The sequence below is a fragment of the Balaenoptera physalus genome, assembly GCF_965194825.1.
Source record: "Balaenoptera physalus genome assembly, chromosome: 11".
Classification (NCBI taxonomy): Eukaryota; Metazoa; Chordata; class Mammalia; order Artiodactyla; family Balaenopteridae; genus Balaenoptera; species Balaenoptera physalus.
The window spans coordinates 32,933,698-32,957,540 of NC_138896.1; the positions used below are offsets into that span (position 1 = coordinate 32,933,698).

General features: G+C 42.7%; 1 protein-coding gene across 6 annotated transcripts in view; it reads right to left on the reverse strand.

Annotated features, from left to right (window-relative positions):
- Positions 1-4,946: 4,946 nt before the first annotated feature.
- The window catches only part of BICRAL (BICRA like chromatin remodeling complex associated protein), a 110,939-nt gene continuing 92,042 nt past the window's right edge, over positions 4,947-23,843 (reverse strand). For all 6 annotated transcript variants that reach the window (XM_082414629.1, XM_082414628.1, XM_082414632.1 and 3 more), the window contains 7 exons: positions 18,355-18,460; positions 17,410-17,510; positions 16,281-16,342; positions 14,861-15,006; positions 13,670-13,764; positions 10,837-10,939; positions 4,947-8,770 (listed from right to left, as the gene is read on the reverse strand). In XM_082414629.1, coding sequence (XP_082270755.1) covers positions 7,983-8,770; positions 10,837-10,939; positions 13,670-13,764; positions 14,861-15,006; positions 16,281-16,342; positions 17,410-17,510; positions 18,355-18,460 — 1,401 coding nt within the window. In that variant the 3' untranslated portion in view covers positions 4,947-7,982. The remainder of the gene's footprint in view (positions 8,771-10,836; positions 10,940-13,669; positions 13,765-14,860; positions 15,007-16,280; positions 16,343-17,409; positions 17,511-18,354; positions 18,461-23,843) is intronic.

The window sequence follows — 23,843 nt, forward strand, 5'->3', positions numbered from 1 at the left end:
ATCTTGTTAAAATGCACATTTTTTATTCAAGAGGGGGTGGGGGTCGATATTCTGCACTTTAAACATGCTTCAAAGTGATGGGGATGCTTCATGTCTGTGACCAGCAGGGCTCTTGAGTAGGCTCTATCCTGAATTCCTTCAGCAAGTTGTTATATTTTTAACATTTCTTCGCCATGATACTAGGAGAGCAGAGTTCATGCCTGCCTTGCTCATCACTGATCCTAAGAGTCTAGCACAGGTTTTTCAGTCTCGGCACTTGGCATTTGGGGCGAGATAATTCTTTGTAATGGAGGCTGTCCTGTGCATTGTAGGATGTCTAGCGGCATCCCAGGCTTATACCCACTGCATGCCAGTAGCATCCCCACCCCAGTGGTGACAACAAAAATGTTTCCAGACATTGCCAAATGTCTAGCACAGTATGTATATTTCTCTTAAGGTCTAAGGCAATGTCATTGTTTGACAGTGCTTACAGGCATATCCACAGACTTTATCCTGTATGGTTTGGCTTGTTTTCCTGATTAGACTGGCTTCTCTGGAGGCCGAGAACTTGTCACATACTTCTCTGAATCTTCTACAGCACCTCTCACAACAATGGGCACCTGCAGGGGCTTGTTAACCATCTTAAGCTCAAGGCATCGTATTGGTATGTGCTATGTAATTAGTTCAAGCAGAAAGACAGTGCCTTGCGCAGAGCTCAGTAGCTGATGAATAAATGTCAAAGGTCTACATAGTCTTCAGAGTCACAGGCTATGGCGTGAGCCTCATTTTTACTCACTCTTTCAGCACCTCACCATGTGTCTTACTTTGTGGAAAGGCAAAAACAGAAAGGTTGGCAAACTGTAAAGTGTCCATTAAATAGTAAACAAGAAACAAAAAAAGTAAACATTTTGTAACTTCCCCTGTCTACAGATAAAAGGTAGGTTCTGTGGTACTGAAGGTATTTCAGAGGTATTAACAATACAATACTCCTGGCTGAAAGACTCGGAGGCGGGAATTCAGGAAAGGCTTTCCAATGCCAGCAGATGGTGCTAGAAGAGCACTTATTCTCAGCGTGAAAGCCATCGTTCCACCAGACTGATCCAGAGAGAAGAGAGACGGAGTCCTCTTGAACCCAAACATGTTCACTAACTGAAAACATGCTTACTGACCATTGAGCATATGCCCTGGGCCCTGGGCAAGACATGAGATTTTTAACTGACATTCCTGAATGAGAATGGGGCAGGGCCATTTACAGCCTCAAGAATCTTATTCTTTTTAGCCTGTCCTCATAGGCCTCTGTTCTCTTTTTTCTTGACCATTTCAGTTGTCCATCATTAGAGAATGGTTACGCAATTTATGGAAGACTATGCAATTATACGCAGTGAGGTAGGTCTTTATGTCCCGAAATCTCGATGGGGAGTATTTTTTATTTTTTTGCCCACTGACATCCATCCCCATTTCTCTTGTGGACTGATCGCTCCCTCATTGCATACAGTCTTTGGAGGGTGGGGTATCTAATCCAAACACACTTGCCCTCCCAATACATAAACTGAAGGGGTCTCTGGAAGATCTTTTCAACTCCTCCCACTTCTCCATAAGACCCTCTCTTCCAGGTTTTGAATCTTCAGCAGAGTGATGATGGAAGAAAAGGAGGAGACTTTTAAGAATTTCCACCTACTAAGACCTCTTGGAGTTTTCTTATTCCTATCGTTCTCAAGCCTTTTTTTTTTTTTTTTTAATTTATTTATTTATTTATTTAGGCTGTGCTGGGTCTTAGATGCGGCACGCAGGATCTTCGTTGTGGCATGTGGGATCTTTAGTTGCAGCATGCATGCAGGATCTAGTTCCCTGACCAGGGATCAAACCCGGGTACCCTGTATTGAGAGCTTGGAGTCTTACCCACTGGACCACCAGGGAAGTCCCTCTCAAGCCTTTAAGTTCTTCAATCTTCCCTTTAATTTTTATCCTTCCTATAAAACTCCTTTATGCTGGTTAACCAAGCAGATTGGTTTCTGATGCTTAAAACCAAAGAATCCTGACTATAAAACTCCCAGATATTTGGTTACATTTGAAAACGCAAGATACAGAATAGGGTATAAGAGAATAGTTCCCAGTTGTTTTGTTGCTTTTGTTTCTTGGCTATAGATGTACTTGTATGTAACAGTTTTGGAAGGATGTACAAGAAAGAGTTGATGGGGGTTATTTTTGGGAAATGGGAGTGGGGCCTGGAATGGGAGGAAGACTTACAGTTGTGCTTTGCCTTTGTTTATCACTTACGTATTAGTTTAAGAAAGTGCTCTCTGGGTAATTAGGTTCTTGTGATTTGCCTGTTTTAGAAACCACTTGACTATACTTTTTTTTTAAAGACTCCTTTCAGGACCAACATTTTGTGGTTCTCTGAATTGACTCCAGGATCCCTTTCCTAACGTATCCCACAATAAGTTATTTCAGTATTGTCTGCATTTTGGGATTATTTGGAATCCATGCCTTCTCGGTAAGGCAAAACCACCACACCCCACACACCCAAAAGGGAACTCAATTTGCAATTTCCCATCTGCCCCAAACCTCTTTCTTGGATTATGACTCTTCTTGCAGTTGACTTCATTTTGCTTCAAGTTTTCCTTGTTGCTTCCTCAGAGAGTGACATGGGTTACCAGGAGGCAGGTGGGAAAGAGCAGCCAGATGAGCCTGGAGTTAGGGAAGACAACATGGACAACAGCTTTTTATCCTGATGAAAAACGAGCAAAGGGAGCAAAAATGAGAAGGAAAAAGGAGAGAATAGGTGGAGGGCAGCAGCCTTCTGAGGGTCGAGGGTAGACGCAGGAGAGCTAGGGTAGGAAGGAGACAGTGTGCAGTAGGTAAGAATAAATGCAAAACGGAAAAACCCAAACCTCTTCTGAATTATTTTGGGGATAATGGAACATTAGCTTTTCCTACCTTCCACACTTCTTCAGTAAGACTTCATTTTACACCCTAAGAAGTGGAGGGTCGGGACAAGTCTTCCTAGTTTATCGGCAAGGAAGCTGAGGCTGATAGTAACTTGCACAAAGGTGTCTGATGATGGGTTAGGTGAAGTCCTGGGACCTGTTTCCAGATTCTGCTGCCAAAGGCACCTTCTGCACCCGCCCGCCTCCCACCCCCCATTGTACTGCTTTCCTTGACCTTCACAGACACGATTTTTCCCTAAGGATCTCACCTTTGAAAGTGTTTTCAAAGGCCAGGCTCCAGCACATGCCTAAAAGGAATATAGATGAGGGACTCATACAGGCCTTTTACCTGCAGCAGTGTACATACAGGCTGTTTACATTACAGAATCCACTTTATACTGCAAATGTGCTTCTACAATTTGTGTCCGCTGAACCAGTTTTCTCCACGTAGTTAACACTATAAAATTCCTCTATCTTCATTCCTGCAAAAAGTGTCATACTTTTTTTTCTCAAACATACCTCAGGAAATTTCACTAAGAACCATGGAAATAAGCGGGGCACGAGAATATAGGTTGCAGCTCTCTACCAAGTGGCAATCTGGAAGAATTTTAGCCCCAGTTTCTTCTCTCTTGAAATGTAGTTAGTTATGTGCTTGTTTCCTCTCTAGACTGAGCTCCCTGAGAGTAGAAATCATACCTGAATGATCTGTAGACTCCTAGTGTCTAGCACAGCGCCTGTAAACTGCTCAATAGTTTAGTGCTTAATGCCAGACACCCAGGAATCCTCCGTCTCAGAGCACAAAGGCTGAAGCAGAGCCAGAGCCCAGATCCAGGGCTCAGCCCCCCTGAGGACAGCAGAACTCGAGTCCTGCCTGAGCAATGCTGTTTCAGTGCCCCCAGACACTGGAGTTTTTCTTTTCCCATTCCTTTCCCCCCAGTAAAACCCTGGCTACTCTCTCCACACCAGGCAGTGCTAGGGCCCCTCTCCTGGGACATGGCCTCCTGTACACAGGCCTGAGGGCTTTAACCATCCTAGGAGAAGGTGCCTGGTCTTTCCTCTGGGTGTGCCTCTGCGGAACACACAGACTCCGATCCTAATCAAGCAGCCATATGATCCTTCTAACTCTTTATTCATGGGGCACACCCATTGCACACGGCCTGAAGAGGGGCAAGAGCGTCATGTTGGACACACATTTGTCCTTAGCAAGGAGAGAAGCTTGACAGCAGGACACCACTGCAAAAGACATTAAGGGATCCATCCACTGATGTAATTATTCTAGCCATAATTATTCTAACTTCTGTTAGTTATATGAGGACAACTTCCACTTTATATATCGATTACTGAAGAATCCTGATATCCTGACTGCTACTACCTAGTGGTGGTGGTGGAGAGCAATTAAACCGTAAAGTAGGGGAGTTTAAGTATAAATTCTAGGCCCCAAAGGAAAATTTAAGGAGTCTTATACCCTTACCCCAGGAAGTTTCCCCTCTGTTAGTTTCCCTAACAATTTGGGTAGAGTCACACTTGTGAGGGCAGGAACTCAAAAGGGCTTAGTGGGGCTGATTTTACAGATAAGGTTACAATTTGGTCAAACGTGTGAATCCAAAGAGAAACATGTTAATTCTGGAACAAGTTTAATGTAAAATAGTTTTGTTTTTCATTTTTTACCTATCCCTTAGCCTTCTCCTTCCTGCAGAAACAAAAGAAATGTAACGATTAAAGAAAACTTCCTGCAGATTGAGGCATATTTATCTAACTTTTAAATGACCTCATTTTTCCTTCCTTAGTTAAGGGCCCATGTGAAGGGAGCAGGGAGGGAGGCCAGAGATGTTCATGACTAAACTTTCTCCTTGACCAATTTTGTTTAATTTGTAACTGTTTAGAAAGGCTGATCAATTAAAATCCTACCCCCTCACTGGCAGGGGTATTCTTTGGTAATGGTATTTAATAACAGAACTCCCACTGGACATTTACTTACCCTTTTCTTCTGGGAAAAGCAGTCATTCCTCTTTGCAAAATCAAGACAATCACAGTTGCACATTTTCCCAAATCTTTGGCTGTATTGCAATGGTTGTTTCATTTTGTAATCTCCAACTAAACATTTCCTAACCATGGATTAACAATATAGTTACTGACTGGTTTCTTTTAACAGTATTTATCCAACATAACAAAATAAACTGCAATTTGTTATACTTTTTTTTACAAAACATTTTATAAATATTTTTACAAAATGTATACAAAGCAATTTCAAGTGAGACATACTATACAAATGAAGGTATTTAAGCAAATAAAGCCCACACCACACTGACAGTGAGTGACGCGTCCTCTTTAAGTCAAGTCAGTCTGTAAGGCCTCCCTAATCTAACAAAGTCTGCTAAATTCTTCAGCGCTAAAATAGTTCTTTTTCGTAATTGCCAGTTTAAAATTTGCTTTATCTTTAGGCAGTACTTACGGACACAGAAAATCAAATACTTAATAACAAATTCACACTTTTCCACAACAACAACAGAAAAAAAAGAAAGAAAATGATTTTTGTTACTGAGTATGAGTAGCTCTAAAACTTAACTTTGACTAATGAATCTGAACAACTGAATGTTGGCCATCCGAGGCTGAGCTCTCACCCTCCACCAGAGGGGCCTCGACATGTGAGTTATGACCTAATCACAGGAGTAAAATACATTTCGTAATCGTCATTTGTCATTATCTAGAATCTTTCCTCCATGAAAAGTAAACTTACATACAAGGACACAAAAATTTACAAGTTTCATTTTGGTAAATTAGGCTCTCCGTTTTCTAGACAAGTGTCAAGGCTTAAAAAACCCTTTAAGATGGTATAGCGAAAAGTTGGGACTGGGGTAGCAGGGCAGGGTAGGGAAGAAAGAGAGGTGACAAATGTACATGGAGCTTATCTTGTCTCTTAAGAATTCCACTGATTCAGTAATTAATGTAACTCGTTAGTAGCCTCCGTGAAGGCTTCTAGGTATAAATTTCCACAATGAGAAGAATTTGATCAGGAGGGACCATCTTTAAGTCTTGCTAGGAATTAGGGGAGCATGAGCCCTAAGAGAAGAGCCTATGAAATCATGGGGTTCAGGGCAGGGTGTTACCCCAGGGCTACCCAAACAGAAAGTTCCAACTGGCAATACCAACTTATCTAATATGTTACAATACAGGAAGAAGGGGAAATCTGCAACTTGGACATTGGCACAAATAAGGAAAACATGGTAACCGTAAAATGGCCCAGATTTTCCAATTTCTATTGGCTCAGGGGTGGGAGTGGGGAGAAGGTATTTTGTTTTTGTGAAGACTGGCTGTCTCACAGGGTTTCTTTGTTTGGGGGGACTAAGGGGCAGGGAGAGTCTAGGTCTTCTGTTACTGTGTTTTCTAGTAATCAGAAGCCTTCCTTTCCATTGCAGGCCAACCTGGAAGAGAAATGCCCAACATGATGACAGTGGGGTCATCCCCATTCTGGGGATGGCCAGAAGTGGATCTTGGCAACATGTTAGAGTGAAGACCAGTGGGTGCGCCTCTAAAGCCAGAGAGATGGACAGAATAAATGAGAGCCCGTGCACATAACAGGGAGGGTGAGTGTGTACACACTGTCACCAAAATGACCTCTGGATCTGAACAGCCCAGACACACGCACGCACACATGTATGTAAGAGGGTACATACAAAATACCATATGTAGCTTTCCCAATGCTAGGAGATACTGATGGTTACAATGACATTGAGAATGAAAGTGCCAACAGAAACAGGATGACCTGGGGCAGGTATACAAGAAAGGAAACTGGGGAAAGCGCCCTGAAAAGAAATATAAATAAATAAAGCAATAAGTCACGTTCACGAACATGAACATGGGCCAAACACAAACTATGGCAGGGAATGTCCTTTGGCTCTCAAGTGGGAATCCCGGGTCTCAGATCTTTCCTCTCAGTGGTGGGCTGGCTGGTTACCTTTGGTTTGTCTGTGTTTTGGTAATGATTGCTGCCAGGGGTGACTACTGTTCTCAGACAACAAGAAGCAGAAACAAGGCCAAAGTCCCCTTAACGTTTAAACTGAAAAATTACAACATAGTTTTCAAATGAAAATACTTTTGACGCTTGCCTATTTGTTGTGGGAGGGGTGCAAAGAGAGGTTAAATGGAACAAAACCCAGCAACCAACAAAAACATACATCGTATGCTGCCTAGATCCAATTATAGAATGCAAAATGCTTGTTTTTTCTCAACAGTTAATATATATATGCTTTTACATATATACATATTATATTCCTCATGGCTCTATCCCGGCCTCCCCTGTACACTGTGCCACTTAACTGGTTTCCATTTTCTTTTATTTCGCCTGGTGAGATTATCTCAAGTCGTGCTGTCGCAACTCAAAACAAAGTATTCCCTAGATGAAACTCAACGCGGATATGCTGAAGAGGTGAGGTTTTGCTCCGGGAGCATCAGAAAAGCACTTGAACGATGAACAGGAAGCCCTGCTTGTGCGCTACAGGTGCTCACGCCAGGGCCGTGGGTCCTGGCAGAGCAGCCAGGACTAACTGCTCAGAGACGGCCAAGGGGAGAGCCATGTGGTCTCCCGGCCCATGACACCCCAAGACCCCCCCAAAGCCAAAATTTGGAGATGCAGTGGGATATTCTTTAAAAAGTATCTTCTATCAGTCCTGTTTGATTTTCTTTAATAAGTCTGTTCTTTTCAAATGACTTATGATTGTCAGAATTTTACCCAGGGCCTAGTGTACTGTGATCTCATTGAGTTACAGTGTTTAAAAAAAATAAAACAAATAAACAAAAACAAACAAAAGAATGACTATAAGCACTTTCAAAACACTTGAAATGTGTAGGGCCTAACAGACTGCTTTCTAACAAGGATCAGTTTTACTAAAGGATCTCCCTGTAACCACGACGAGTATTGCTCTTAAACAAAGAATGGGATTGAGATTAGAAAGAATAAACTGTGATGAAAGATCAAGCAGGCTGGAGACAGGAGACCATTTCCATTGCTTTTGCCAGGAAAGAATGTAACTTGTCCGGGGCGGGGTCTCGGGGGCAGGTGGGGGAGGACTGCGGCTATTAACACTCTAGGATACTATTTACAGCTGCTTCTAAAATGGAGTCAGTTTCTACAATGCCTTCACTGTGGTCCGGGATGAACTTTTCCAGGCAGTTTTCCTGCGAAGCCATTGGAGAAAAGTTGGGGAAATCTAACTCAACAGAGCCGCTAACCGTGGGGTCACTCTGGGGCTGCCGCCCCGCCTTTTTGAGTTCCAAGATGTTCTTAAATGTTGTTTCTAAACTCTTAGTGAGCTGGAGATCAGGCTGGGGCTCGGCTGACCCTTTCATGATGTCTGTGTGTAAAACTTCATTCTTTGGAGAATTCCGCAGAGTCTTGTCCTGGAAGGAGCTATTACACGTCATCTCCAGGTGCGAATCTACTAGGAGGCTTGAGAGTTTGCTCTCAGGACCGTGATCTGGTCTGGACGAGTTTTTCCGGTGCCCTTCAGGGCCGGGAGAGCACTCACTGCCTTTCACGGAGTCTTTCCGGCTGGTCTTCTCTTCAGACGCACTCCGGTACTGAACTGAGCCCATTTTGTCAAATTTCAGTGCTCTGCCGAGGCATTCGGTTTTTTTAGCAATGTTTCCTTCTGCGGAGACCACGATGTGATTAGGCACTAGATGAAATTGGTCATGATTCGTTGGTTCTGCCATGCCTGGTTTGGCTCTGTCTCTGCTCTGGGCCTTGGCTGTCAGATGCACAGAACTGGTTGTTTTACTGCCATGCTGGTCACTCCTGCCAAACTGTGTCTCATGAGCAGCTTTATCAAGTTTGAAGGAACAACAGAAATCAGCCTGAAAGCCCTCTGGAAATGGGAACAAAAAGAACATTAATGAAAGAATGAGACAGGACTAGACAGTAGCCCCTCAGTGGGTCAGGTGCAAACCCACCCCACCCTACCCCACCACACCGAGTCAGCTGTTCATGTCCAGGAATGTGCAGAAGCACAGTACTTGGGGGGCGTCCTTTAAAAGGAGCTGAGGCTGCGGGGCTGCAGCTTCCAGAGGAGCTTAAACCTCTTTGAAAAAGGAGTTGCTGGATGACAGGTGGGAAAACCCAATGGGCAAAAAGCTCCACTTTGTCTTGGTCTCTTACTGTAGTTTATGATCAGTTTTGTATTAATGACTGCTTTGAAACAGTCTGAAAACAGAAATCAGATGTTAGTATCAGCCTCGTTTCTTCCTTGGAGCAGAAGGCCCTGAGCAGAGGCTCTGGCAGGGGGCTGGGGAGGACACAACCACTTGTCTGTGGGTGATGGCACTTCAGTCCCTCTAAACACGTGGCAGGGGACCTGGCATAACTAGTGGCACTTTGCCAGGAACACAAAACGAACGGTCAACATGCACCTTAAATGGTATCTGCTTGGAAGGACAGTGGGGTATGGAGGAACCGGGTCTGAGGGTGAGTGCTGACCTGTGCCAGGCTTCAAGAGCCAAGGATGGCGAGAGAAATGTTAGTGAGGATTTAAGGGGTTGAGGGTATGGAGGGAGGGAAGCACGTTGCTGTTATGCAAGGGCAAAGAAAGTGTTCACTCTGGAAGTAATGAAAGTGAAATAGAGCTTTGATACTTATAAAGCCACAAGCATGAATTTGTTCACTAAATCCCAAAATATGAGATCTAGGGGATACAGCCTTGAAATCAAAAAAGGTGATTCCACCCAACAAACACTGTGCAGGTACAATACAGAGGAGAACAGAGCATGCCCCTGCCCACGTGACACCAGGCCTGAGGGGCTGTGACAAAAGAGGAGGGTTTATCCCCAAAGCCCAATTCACCAAATGGCAATAGGGGATTTCAGGTTCTAAGAAAAAGGGGCAGAAATATATCTCACATTATTCTCTTTTTTTTTTGAAAGATCTGAGGATTCTCCTAGGTATACAGCAATTCTTTAGGACTCTCCCCTTACACTGAGTATAAGGATCATGTATTCTCTTTGAAAATTTCTTACGCCACATCAAACACAAGGCTGAACCTTAATATTTAGGTATCAGAAAAGATGTTAGAAAAATAGAAGTAAAGCCAGAGGAAAATAATATTCCAATAGGAGGGGAATGGATTAGCCAAATTATCAATTTAGCATGTTAAAAATTTATTAAATATTATTTTAAAGACTATAGCAACAGGATAAAAACTTCAGATGTGTTAAATGGAAGAAAATTAGAATAACAAAATCATATCTAGCACATGACATATGATTATAATTATATTTTAAGTGATGTATGCAAATGGGAACCATAACTGGAAGAAAACTTGGAGAAATAAAAACATTCCTTTTCTAGGATGGTAAAAGTATGGGTAAAAATTGATATTCCACAAATTATTATGTTATTCGATTTTAAAAATTTTAGACGCTAGAAAGAAGTACAGATAATTCATTTTTAAAAGGCAGAATGTGGGTCGAGTCTAGCACAGATGCAAATGGCAGGAAGCTGATGGGGTGCGGGAAGAGTACCAACAAGGAGCACTACAATCTACTAGAGCCTGTGGGCAGGGACCATGTTTCACTGATTCCCCCCCAACAATGCACTGCACATGGTAAGAAAACTCAATCATTTGCTGAGGTTTAGTTGCTTCTGGGAAGGCTTCTGACTTACTTTAGTTCTCAAAAACTAGGGAAAGATTGAGAAGTTTGAGTTTACAATGGGGAGGAAGAATCACTTAACTGAATGTAACATTCCAGTTTGGATTTTGCAGAACAACCTTTTCAGAGTATTCATATCCTGCTCTCAACTCTGGATTTTTTTCTCCCCAGAATTCAGGATCTACCTTCAGGTTTCATACTCCAAGGTCACTTCAGACAGTCTCCGCAAAGCCATAGTCCCTGAACCCTGGCGGTAGCTCTCCTCTGCTTTTACTCTGGCGTTTCTTACCGGGGTCTACAAGTGCCAGACGCTTGTCCCGGGACAGAGAAGCTCTTTCCTCTTGGTTGAACATTCTGTCGATCATCACCATCTCAGCGGAGGGATTGATCCGCTGAAAATGAGAGAGGCTAGTCATTTCAGATGCCCTTTAACAAGTGCAAACAGCTCGCTGTGTTTTGGGGACAAAGGAAGCAATCAGAAAGGAGAATATGTTTATCCTTGACATACTTTTTTGAATCGTGTTTTTTGGGGAAAGGTAATTTACCACATTGGTACAAACTTCAGAAGGTACTAAAGGGGATGTGGAAAGTCAGCCTTCCTTCTTCGCCTCCCCTGTGCACTGCCTTCCCCACCCACCCAGGGCCCTCCCTGCAGGAACCCTCGTGCCAAGCAGTTTAGTAAACTCTTCCAGAGATATTTTATGCACACACACAAATTTACGTTCTTCGTTCTTTATTTTTGCACACAAACGGCAGCAACTATACACACTGTTCTGTACTTTTCTTATTTCCTCTTCTGCTTAATACGTGGGAAATCTTTTCATTAGGATGACCTTTTACTTTATATTCTGCTATGCTATAATTGTGTTGTGTTTTGTTTTTGGCCGTGCTGCATGGCTTGCGGGATCTTAGTTCCCCAACCAGGGACTGAACCCGTGCCCTCGGCAGTGAAAGCACAAGAGACCTAACCATTGGACCTCCAGGGAATTCCCTATAATTATGTTTTGTATTAAGGCTTTCCTTAGAATTATTTTTTCCTGTACAGAATCAAATCTTAAATTATATTTCTGGGTCTTATTTAACATAAAAATTCATGGCAGATATAATTTGTCCAAGTAATTAGTCCATTTGTCCAAGTCTGTCCAAATGGTCCTTTTCTCACAAATGATAGTTAGTCTTTTTGATATCTCAGAGTTTTGTTTCAGAAATGATCGTCAATATAAGAACAACTATTTCAGACTTTGGTGGCACAGTTTTAATATACATAAGTATAGGCATATCTCATTTCATTGCACTTTGCAGGTATTGCGTTTTTTTACAAATTGAAGGTTGTAGCAACCCTGCATCGAGAAAGTCTATTGGCACCACTTTTCCAACAACATTTGCTCACTTCATGTCTCTGTGTCACGTTTTGGTAATTCTCCCAATATTTCAAACCCTCCACCAGCAAAAAGATTACAACTCACTGGAGGCTCAGATGATGGTTAGCAATTTTTAGCAATGAAGTATTTTTAAATTAAGGTATGCACATTGTTGTTTTAGACACAACGTTACTGCACACTTAATAGACTGCAGTATAGTGTAAACATAACTTTTATTTGCACCAGAAAACGAAAAAGTTCATGTGAATCAATTTATTGCGATATTCACTTTATCGAGGTGGTCTAGAACTGAACCCACAATGTTTCTGAGGTATGCCTGTAAATATATATGCTTTAGTAAACACAAACACACACACATACATATTTATACTATATTGCATATGTGTATAATGTAGTTCAGCTAATATCTCAAGGTACATTTTCAAAGCTGATCTCAAATTAAAAGCCACTTGTAAGAGACCAATTTATTAAAGTCTGTATGATTTTAGAACTGCTTCTAAAATCTCAGATAGGTTTGGTCTTTCCATCATTTTCTGAGATACCTTACTCCTTTCTCTAATTATCTGGTGCTTTAAAATTAATTTTAGGGGAGTTCCTCGGTGGTCCACTGGTTAGGACTCAGTGCTTTCACTGCTGTGGGCCGGGGTTCAATCCCTGGTCGGGGAACTAAGATCCCACAAGCCATGAGGTGCGGCCGAAGGGAAAAAAAAAACAACTAATTTTAGTTTCTATTTGGGGTGCTGAAAATGCTCTGGAATTAGCGAGTGGTGATGCTTGCGCAGCCTTGTGACTATACTAAAATCCATCAGTTTATACGTTTTAAAATTAAGCATGATTATTTTGGGGGGAAATTATTATTGTAATATATGACAAAAGATTCATATTTATTTATTTATTTATTTTACATCTTTATTGGAGTATAATTGCTTTACGATGTTGTGTTAGTTTCTGCTGTACTACGAAGTGAATCAGCTATATGTATACATATATCCCCATATCCCCTCCCTCTTGAACCTCCCTCCCACCCTCCCTATCCCACCCCTCTAGGTGGTCACAAAGCATCGAGCTGATCTCCCTGTTAAGCATGATTTCTATGACATGCTAGTGATCTCTCAATTGAAAACAAGACAAAACTAACTTTTTTTTTATTTGGCTGCACCACGTGGCTTGCAGGATCTTAGTTCCCTGACCGGGGCGAAAACCCGAGCCCTCGGCAGTGAGAGCACAGAGTCCTAACCACTGGACCGCCAGGGAATTCCCAAGACAAAACTAATTTTAACATCTGTCACCACCTCATCTTTTCAGATATTATTCTGAACAATATTCAGCAGAAGTGTTGCTGGTCCTCTCCCACGTCTTCTGGTTGGTGAGAGGCAGTGGACAGCATCGGAGTGTGGATGGGGGTCAGGTGGTCCTGGTCTGTATTCTAGCTCTGCTAATTACACTGCAAACTTACTGGCTGTATGATGTTGGGCAAATTACGTAACCAAAGCCCTAGTTCCTCATTTGGAACCAGGAAAACAATAGCACTGATTGAGTGTGATCAACCATGGAAAGCATAGCAAATATAGCTGCTGTTAGTAGAAGATTCAGTCAAAGGTAAGTTTTTCTACAATTTTAAGTATCTGTGCCTTTTAAACTATGTTGGGAAAATGTAATTTCTTGAAGTTTTTCTCTCTGAATTAGTAGCTGTGACCTGTGGAGTTTAAGAAACAAACATGCTTGGTAGTGGAACTTTACCATGGCATCTTCCAGGAGCAGGCATCTGTACTTGTTAAGCATAGCTTGGGTCCTTTTTAGGAGCTGAGTGGCAACTGTTTCAAATTCATTGTCAACTTTAAAAAGAGAGAGAGAGAGAAAAAAAAAAAAGTAAGAGAGTGCAATTCACCCACTAGGTCCTTTTTTCCTTAGGACTGAAACGAATTATTCCTCCATTTTCTCTTTTTAGTTTAGTTCTTCCTTGGTTAAACATCATCCTTCTGCACTCCTGTCCCTCACTGTTCACTGGAATGTGATCACAGAAACTCATTTTAATACTAGCTTATTTTCACTCTAATTAGGAAACCAAAAACATAATGCCGTTAATTAAGATCATTTATAAAAGAAAACCACGTAACACAGACCAGCAGCAAATATCAATGAACAGAGAATGATCTACTAGTTTAGGTGACCTAAGCCTCCACTTCCTTCCAACAGCATGAAAAACTGAAACTGCTGAGACAATGAAGTCCTACTGTCCGGGCTGGGCAGACCAGTTTCATGTAACGACACCAACTCGTCCATGGCATCTCGCAGGTCATGGTCCTGTGGCTCTGTCCTTTGTCTGTCTGTCTCCAAAGGTCTCACATTTTCCACTTCACTCTTCTCAGAGCCTCCACATCCCTGTTTAATGCTGGATGTGGACGCTCTTCCCTGGTCCTCCCAGGGAAGCTCACAGTGGATTGACTGCTGCACTCCCCTCAGAGACCCTGCCCTGGACTCACTTTGGAACCTCAAAGACTGCTTTTTGGGAGCTACAGTATCTATCTAATTCATAAAAGTGATAGTAGCAGCTCAGGGTATGTATGCATTCTGTCTAAACGCAAGGACTGTGCCTGAATCACCGTGCAGAGCACCTCGTCCAGCGCCATCCTGTCTGCAGCCAGAGTCCAAACAGTGCTCTGGATTCACTGCCCTCAAATGTGTCCATAAAATATTCGGACATTTGGGTATCCCTCCACAGAATGTTGAGAAGAATAAGTCACAACCCTAAACATGGACTGGGAAATCAAGTAAATTGGGAAGAAGGTAGGTCTGCAATGAAAAACAGTAACCTGGCTACCATCTGGGGGTGACGAGGCTCTGGTTCTCCTGTGGCGTGAGTCCCCAGGAGGGCGTCCCTAGGAGGGTGTCTGGTGTCAAGGTGGCACTCTGGGGGTCCAGCCTGCTTACCTTTCTTTAGGTCTTCCTCCGTGGGCATGGAGCCCTGGCACACATGGTAGGAGAGCAGCCTTTGCACTGCGTCACTGAGTGATCGGAACTGACTTTTATCAGGTGTCACCGTGTGGGCTTGGTCCCTCTGTAACTGCTGGAGAATGCTGTTAAAGAGAAATTGCCAATGGCAGTGTCGAGTCATGTTAAGAAATCTAATCACGATGGTTATTTGCATGCAAAGACAATGAGAGACACAGGAATGTTATTATCCATAGTATAGCAGGTCTTTTTTTCCCTCAGTTTTATACTTCATACATCATGGTGGGTTTAGAGTTTAGTCTAACCATCAACACAGGGGACTCAAACTATGACCCTGGCCTCAAAAGCATGGTGTTCCCACCAGCCATTCAAGTGTGGGCGCTCACACAGACCTTGGCAATGCCTGACCATTGGCCAGCTAAGCTTATGGTACTATTTCTGTTCTGAACATAGTAGTTTATATTTTTTATTTTTTGGACTAATAACATCATTGATAGAACTTATTATAGACGGATAACCAAACAAAGTCTGTGTCTCAAAACCAGTGTTAAATCAATCTCAGGGTTGAGAGGAAGAAAAGGGGAATCTAAAATCACAAGAAGCGCAGACATTCTCTAGGATCCTTGTCCTTCTGGATCCACGCTCCCTTCAGGGTCTTCATCATTATAAATGTTCTCTGCCATTTGACAAGCTTGCATGATATTGTCTTCTGATACAGAACAAATCACCCAAGGTTCATTGGGATTTGAGGAGAAATCAGATATCTTGGCAGTGTGACCACCATGAATAAACAACAGCTCTGATGGCCCATCTTCTGCATCTTCCAGGGATTGTTCCTCTCCAATTTTACTTAAATCCCAGACATTCAGTCTGTGATCAGTACCACTGGAAGCCAAAATAGTCTCATTGTAAGGCGACCACTGAACCTGGAATATTTCATCCTTATGTGATTCAAAGGAATGCAACCTAAGTTTCAGATTTCTCAGATCCCACAAGGCAACAGTCTTGTCAGCTGATCCTGTGGCAAGAAGGAACTCACTACAAGGACTGAAAGAAAGGCAGTTCACTTCAGCAGTGTGAGCACCAACTGTGTGGCTTGGTTGGACATAGGACTTTATTAAACCTTGCTTCTCCTCAGAGACCCTTAGGCCAATCAAAGGGTATGTGGTTGCTAAAAAGACAAAGAACTATTCTCCTTATGAACAAAAGGGTGAACGGTAGGCTCAAACTACATTTGAGATACATATATATCTCCTAACAGAAATAAACTATAGGGAAAGATTTCCAAAGTATACTTTAAAAAATATGTAGTATCATAACCTGACTGTTGTTGTATATTTGTTGAAGGTTAGGAACCTAGAAAAATGTTCAAAATGGGTCATTTCCGAAGGTAACTCACAAAGCTCCTTTAGTTAGCTGTTTTGCAGCAGGCCTCTTTTGTCCTCCCGAATGACTATCCACCTAAAGACAAAACACACCTCTTATTATTCCCTTTTGTAGAAAAAATAAGCAAAATACAGTTATACATAAAGGTCACTATGTTTCCAATATTTTCAAATCCTTATCAAGAGCAGACTCGAAGCATGTAGCATTTGCTGTAATTTGCCAGTGTTGAAAAATGAAACAAGGAAATCCATAGACCCATGTAGCAAAGTTGCACTGTGTCAAGATTATAGAAAGCTGTACTATCAGTTCCTTGGAAGGACTTAGCTTGTACCGTAAAGCCAGAATTCCCAACTCCCTCTACAAAGCTTCATTATATTTTTGAAGAAATATATTTTAAGTAACAACTCCATAAACATCTGTAAATTCAGTAGACGGTCCTTAATTCATCCTCTCAGTGGTAAATAAGGGAGCAAACACGTCTGAGCTCCTGTCACATACAGTCCAGGCGTGTGACCTAGTAGGGCATTTCTTAGATCACGGTAAGGAACAAATACGCCTTACATCAGAACCTGAGAACTGAACCAAGATCCTTCACTGAGTATTCCAGGCAGGCCCAGACTACCACAGATTTCATTAAGCTATTATAAGTTTGATGGAGAAGAGACTAAGGCCTTAGAAAACTGAAAACAGAATTTTTTTTCTTCCTTTTCAGACCAGTATCGGTTAAAAGACCATAGCGACTGACTACTTCATATACTCCTGCAGGAAAAAAAAATCTCTAGTATAAATAAGAGGAACAGATCCACTTTTGATAGGATAATAATCATTATCATTCAACAGTAAACTACATTTTTTGAGTGCCTACGATGTGTTGGCTGCTGGTATACTATTAATTCATGAGGAAATGAAAGAACTGTAAATATGTGAGAAATAGAACAGACACATTCATCCTATAAGCATTAACATTACAAGGCATGGCTCTCGGGGAAGGTCTTCAGTGAGCACTTGTGTGGGCACACAGGGCGACGAGGCTGCCTGTGCAGATGATGCCAGACAGCCACCAGCAAGCAGAAGGTGATGTGACCACGTTTTCTGTCAATCATGCTGAACATTGAGAAGAAGCTGTGCAAACTGTTTTCTACCTGCACAGCTGGCTGGCCAGGAGATGATCCAACGACTTTTTCCTGCTGTGGTTGTGTGGTTCCTAAGGACACTGGTATAACTTTGCTTCCAGAATCCTGTCCTATTAGAATGAACACATGAGACAACGTTCAATAGAAACAGTAAATCAGGCCCACTGTGTAACCCCTAGAGTCCAATGTACACAGATTACTGAACATTCTGAAAGGGATTTGTTTATCATGGGTGCTGGCTGTGAGGAAGGAGAGCAGGAAGTACATTTATCTACCAAAGCTCTAAAGACAGAGGTAAGGATTATTAAAGCTTATTTAGGTAATAAATAGAAATAAACACATAAATAAATGGTAATAAATAAAAGCTGTCAATGCTACAGTTTCAAATTATCTAAGGTCTAAGGAATAGGCCTCAAGCCAGTGATCTGTCAGTACTACCGAACCCCCAAATACTCACAACTTAAGAAAGGGAGGCCCAAATAGGGGACTGGCTAGGAGTGTTCATGCTGTCATCTTTTCTAGTACTTATTGAGCAGTGCGGGTGTTCAAAGCTTTAGAAGAAATGGAAGACATGGCCCACGATATTTTTTGTTTTTGTCTGGGTCAGGGGGAGTTGGGGGGGAGATTCTAAATATACAAATACAGGATAGTTACAAAGTCGCATGTGCCATATAATACTAGGTTTCATTGTTTCTAAGCAGCACATTTTTTTCACGTAATTTAATGTGTTGTAATTTAAATAGAAGTGCTTTTCTTTTCCTCATTAGTATATAAGATACTACAGATGCAACATGGTACATTATTTGGGTGGAAAGGATACGGAAAGAAGGAAGGATCAGAGCGGAGGTGAGGCTGAGTGGAAGAGATGCAGGATGAGGGATGCGTGAAGAGTGTCCCCTGGGTGCTAGGAGGACAGGGACGGACTAAGGAGAGCTCACAACAGAGGCTCCTGACCTGGCAGTGCGGTGCTCAAGAGGCCTGGGATGGGCGCTTGCCTCAGGCCATCTGCAGTCTTGGAAGCAGAAATGGGGGAAGTCTGATTCAAACTTTTTTTCTGAGCCTGTGAAAAAACATTGCCAAGATGGAAAAATTAATTTCATGATAAAAGCTTTAATAGATCACTTAAAGGGCCAACCAAGTCTGTTAATGAGTCTCCCACATCACCTTCGGTTTAGCTTACAAAACAAAAGTTTAAAAACATTATTCTCCTATCACATTGGGAGAACTGCAAAGAGTACCCTTTAAAGTCTACAAGCCTGCTGACGCCATTCAGGAGGGATGATTGATCCCAGCTGAGCTGATTGATAGCAGCTGCTTTCTCACTCCTGGAACTCCCGTGTTCATGGTGCTCAGATGCAAAGCTGAGCCTGAAACGCAGTCTCTACCCCCAACAGTTTCTATCCTCAGTAATGCGATGTCACGCCTGCAAGGATTATGACCCTGAGTGTCAGTTCCTATGTGGGGTCTGCAGGGACGCTGAGTACCCAGTCAGGGCCCAAGCACCAACCCCAAATCTACTGTCAACAGTCGCTGTCCACTGTGTGGATGATCTAAAGGACATCTCACCCCTGCCGTCTGGGATGTCTCTAGTTCGTGTCATGATAACCTCAGGTGGCATGTAATTGGGAAATGTAAATTCAACTGAATATTAGTCTGAGCAAAATATTATTAGAAAAATTAATCTAATGTTTAAACTGTTGTGTGCTTCTTTTCTATAAATAAGGAAGATGAACTGGATGACGTTTAAGGACTAACAAATTCCTTTTAGCTCTAAAAAAATCTGTTATCTCTATAATGCATTTAAAGTAAGATGATAAAGCGTTTCTAAACTACTCCCAAATTTTAATCCTTAATGTCATTACTACTTCACAGTGCAGTAAGTTTTCACTTTTTCCTTCAGTTTTATATTTTGTATACCAGCAGATGATTTAGAGTTTAGTCTAACCATCTCCATGCGTGATGACCTGTGACCTTGGCCTAAGCAAAATGTTCCCAACAACCATTCACATGTGGCCACTCACACAGACCTTGGCAATACTTGGCCATTGGCCAACTAAACTCATGTTAATATTTCTGTTCTAAACAATGAATTATTCTAAACAATTAATTATCTATTTGGTCCTTTTTTCTAATACAGAAATGGAGATGGATTTGACATCATCCAAGAAAGACTGGAGGAGGTCATTACAAAGTTGGAAACAGTCACTTTGCTCATCCTTCCATTAGCAGGGAAGGTCGGACCTGCATCTCTTAGTGAGAACACCATGGGGGAAAACCTCCCAGTCTTCACAGCATTTGCCCTAGAACATAACTCCACACTTTCCTACTGTAGGGAAGCTCTTCACAAGAAGGACACCCATGTTGTGAGGAGGCCTGGGATGAACAGTGAGCACAGGTCTTCCTCACAAATATTTCCAAGGGACGAACACTAAGGGCCACCTTGACCTAGTGGTTAGCATTCCGGGCTTTCACTGCCATGGCCCGGGTTCAATCTCTGGTCGGGGAACTGAGATCCTGCAAGCCGCTCAGTGCAGCCAAAAAGTAAATAAATAAAAATAAAAATAAGGGCCACTTTGAATAAAAAAACAAACAGATAAAAGTTGGAAAAACGTGGTCTAACAGGGCAAGGCTATATTCTAGATGGGACTCTGAAATAACGAGATCAACAGATGAATAGATGAACCAGAATGAATATGTTCAAATGACCAAAATCCTCATAGCAGTGTTGCCGGGACACAACATTTTTGGAATTTCTTTCAATATGCCTAGTTCACATGAAACAGAAGAATATCATCCTAATTGCTTAAGAGCACACAAGTTTTTTTTGTTTTTTTTTAAATAAATAAATGTCATTACCCATCCTGATCTCCCACCTTATTTATCAGATATCACCTTGAATGATTCCTAGCTATTGAACAGACAAATAAAACAAAATCCATGCATACATAAGTAGTAAAACTATAAGAACAGCAAGGAAGAAATCACCATAAAAGTCAGGAGAGGGGCTAGGTTAGGAAGGTACATGAAGGGGGTACTTTCTGGGGTACTGATAATCTATTTCTTGAGTGGTTACATGCATGGGTATTTGCTTTATAATTATTTGTTAACTGTACATTTATGTTTTCTGTATTTTTCTATGTGTTTTTTCATAATACATAAGAGTAAAGAGGAAAAAAAATACTCTGAATAATCTAATCTAATGTCAAAGCTTGAAAAATTGCCATCATTTAAGGGTATAAAGTACTGTTGTGTCTGAAAACAAGGTTACTAACTGTAGGGACACCTCTTGTTTGAACAGGTTTTTTGTTTTTTGTTTTTTTTGGCTGCAAGGTGGTCTTTCTCTAGGTGCAGCGAGCGGGGGCTACTCTGTTGCGGTGTGCGGGCTTCTCATCGTGGTGGCTTCTCTTGTTGCGAAGCACGGGCTCTAGGCGCGTGGGCTTCAGTAGTTGTGGCACGTGGGCTCAGTAGTTGTGGCTCGTGGGCTCTAGAGTGCAGGCTCAGTAGTTGTGGTGCACACGCTTAGTTGCTCCGAGGCATGTGGGATCTTCCCGGACCAGGGCTCGAACCCGTGTCCTCTGTGTTGGCAGGCGGATTCTTAACCACTGCGCCACCAGGGAAGTCCTGAGCAGGTTTTGGTGTAAGTGTTTTACAGTCCCCTTGCCCACCCATGTGGGGGATGAACACTGGCATCAGTGCATTTTCATCTTTCAGCTACTGCCAGTACCCCTCACTGTGTCCCTCCCCTTGGGACTGGAATGATCTCCCCACCTCTTATGCTGTGAGGGTAACACAGAGGTTGGGCGGGGCGGGTAGGGCCAGGGTGGTGGTAGAATTGTAATCCACTGGGAACTTGGTTTGGTGTCCCCACCGGAATCTCCTCCATTCACTAGGTCTGTATGTTTGGAAAGCTCTGCTGCCCGAGGGATCTCCTCTGTTCCCAGATGTTCGCTGGTCACTGGTCACTCCCAGTCCCCTGATTTCAGGGCAGGACTTTTGTGTGTCTGGTTCACTGCTGTATCCCCAGCACCAGAAGAGGGCCTGACACCATAGTGAGCACACAGTAAATCATTGTTAAATGAAAATAAGTGAGTGAATTCCACTGCGGCATTAAGTCATAGGGGTCTGTACTTCCTCCTAATCCAATGCCCCTGCCCAGGAACCAGCAACTTTCTCTCATTCCCCCCAAATTTAGGTTGCCCCCGAAATGACAATCTTTTCCAGAAATAAAATATATCATTCAGGGTTTTTTTTTTCTGAACTCTTAGAGAAGACTTTTTAAAATTTTTATTTATTTATTGCGCCGAGTCTTAGTTGAGGCAGGCAGGCTTCTTAGTTGCGGCATTTGAACTCTTGGTTGCGGCATGCATGTGGGATCTAGTTCCCTGAACAGGGATCGAACCTGGGCCCCCTGCATTGGGAGCGCGGAGTCTCATCCACTGCACTACCAGGGAAGTCCCTCTTAGAGAAGACTTGCTCTTGAAATATATTTTCTTCACAAATAGAGAAGCTATTTAAGGATATTTTGTTGAGAACTTGGCTCCAAGAACTCTGCTCATATCAATGTACAATTTTAACTCTTTAGACCCTGCATTATCTTGATACCACGTGAATATACAGAAATCCACCAATGAATCAGAATACTCAATAATATATCCCTATCCCCCTCTGTGGTACACTTTGTAAGAAGCCAACGACAAACTAGCAAGATGATATTCATCAACCGATAGGCATTTGCTGAGTGAGGGAGGCCATCTGTGATCTTCCCAGCCCACAGTCTCCTCTGGGAATTGCCCCATTGCCATAGAAATGGGTTGGAGCCAGCACAGTTGGACACACAAAGGTCTGTTACCTGCTAGAGGGCATTAAGAGCTAGAATCCAGGGAACGAGCACCTTTTCTTCCCATGGAAAAGTGCCAAGCCTGCCAGTGAGCAGCTTCTCTACCCAGAGGGGTGCTTTTTACTATTTTGGCTGAGAGGGGCACTTTTTCCTAAGTTGAACAAAGGCTCCATATAGATCATCAGCTCTATATGTACAGAGCTCCGTAAAGAGGTCCCGTGTGGCCACTTCCTCATGTTGCCCACAACTGGCTCCTCTGGTCAAGGATGACTGAACCACGGGTGAGCCAATCAGACTCTCTCTCCTTGGAACTGAGAATTGGGGGAGGGGGAGGGATACCTAAGGGCCGCGGTTCTCAAATGCAGGTTTATAGCCTAACTGCATCAAGATCACGTGGGGGAGCATCTGAAAGACAAAGTTTCTGGGTTCCATCCACAAAGATCGATTCAGAAATCCAATGTGGGGCTTAGGAATCTATAAATTAAAAAAGCTCTCCAGTTAATTCTGATGCATTGCTAAGTTTTGGAAACCACTGCACTTGCCAGTCTGTTTTTGTTTTTTTGTTTGTTTGTTTTGTTTTTGTTTTGTTTTTGCCAGTTTCTGTTAAATGCTTGGAAGAGTGAGAGAGGACCATGAAGGAGAGAGGTGAGGCCATGCTATCTTGAAGAGGCCAAGGGAAGAGCAGAGAGCCTGGTTCTGACTCTTATAAAGAAGCTACACTACACGAGACGTTCTCCTTTTTGCTAAATGTGTTAGGGTGAGTTTCTAGACAGTTGCAGCCCGAAGTACCTTGACTAAGACATTTGGGTGTTCACTGTATACACAGCACCATGGTAATCACAGAGAAGGCAGCTGAAGGATACCACACACAGTCTTTGCCCTCTGAAAGTTCACCATCCAGAAAACAACCAGGCCCACCCAAACACAGTGTACCATATTATGGTGTCCGACCTCAGGCCCTCATGCATGACCAGCAATCCTCTTTTTCCCCTGGCCAGCTCCTTGCTTATTTTCCACTGAAGTCTATTTCATTACCTTCAAACCTGTAAGCCAGGTGAGAATTCATTCAACTTTCTACCACCAAAGCTACGACATCACCTGCAACCCCATTCATCCCTTCCCGCTTCTCTGTTACAGTGGAAGAAGCATCCCCCAATGCTTTTATACAAAGAATCCCACCAACGTTCTGGAATTCATGTCCTTCTCCTTCCCATGAGCTTGGAAAAGAGCTCAAGCCTTTCCCATATCTTATAAAAACCACACCCTGACTCCACACATCCGTGGAGCTACTGCAGTGTCAGTTACTGTCATTTTTCTGGAAGTTGTCTGTGCTTATCACCACACCCCCCTACTCCCCTTAATCTATTGCAGTCTGGCTTCTGCACATATCACTCCATGGAAACAAATCTTACCAAGGTCAACAACTGCCTCCTTGTTGCTACATGTGTCAGAAACATTCCCATCCTGACTTCCACCCACTTCCCAGCAACACTCCACTCTGTGCACACCATCCCTCCCGCCTGCCTCATTTTCCTTTCTTAGCTTCCAAAATGCTGAGCCCTATGGGTTTTATGCCTCCTCTCTGGAATATTCTGAGTCTTACCTG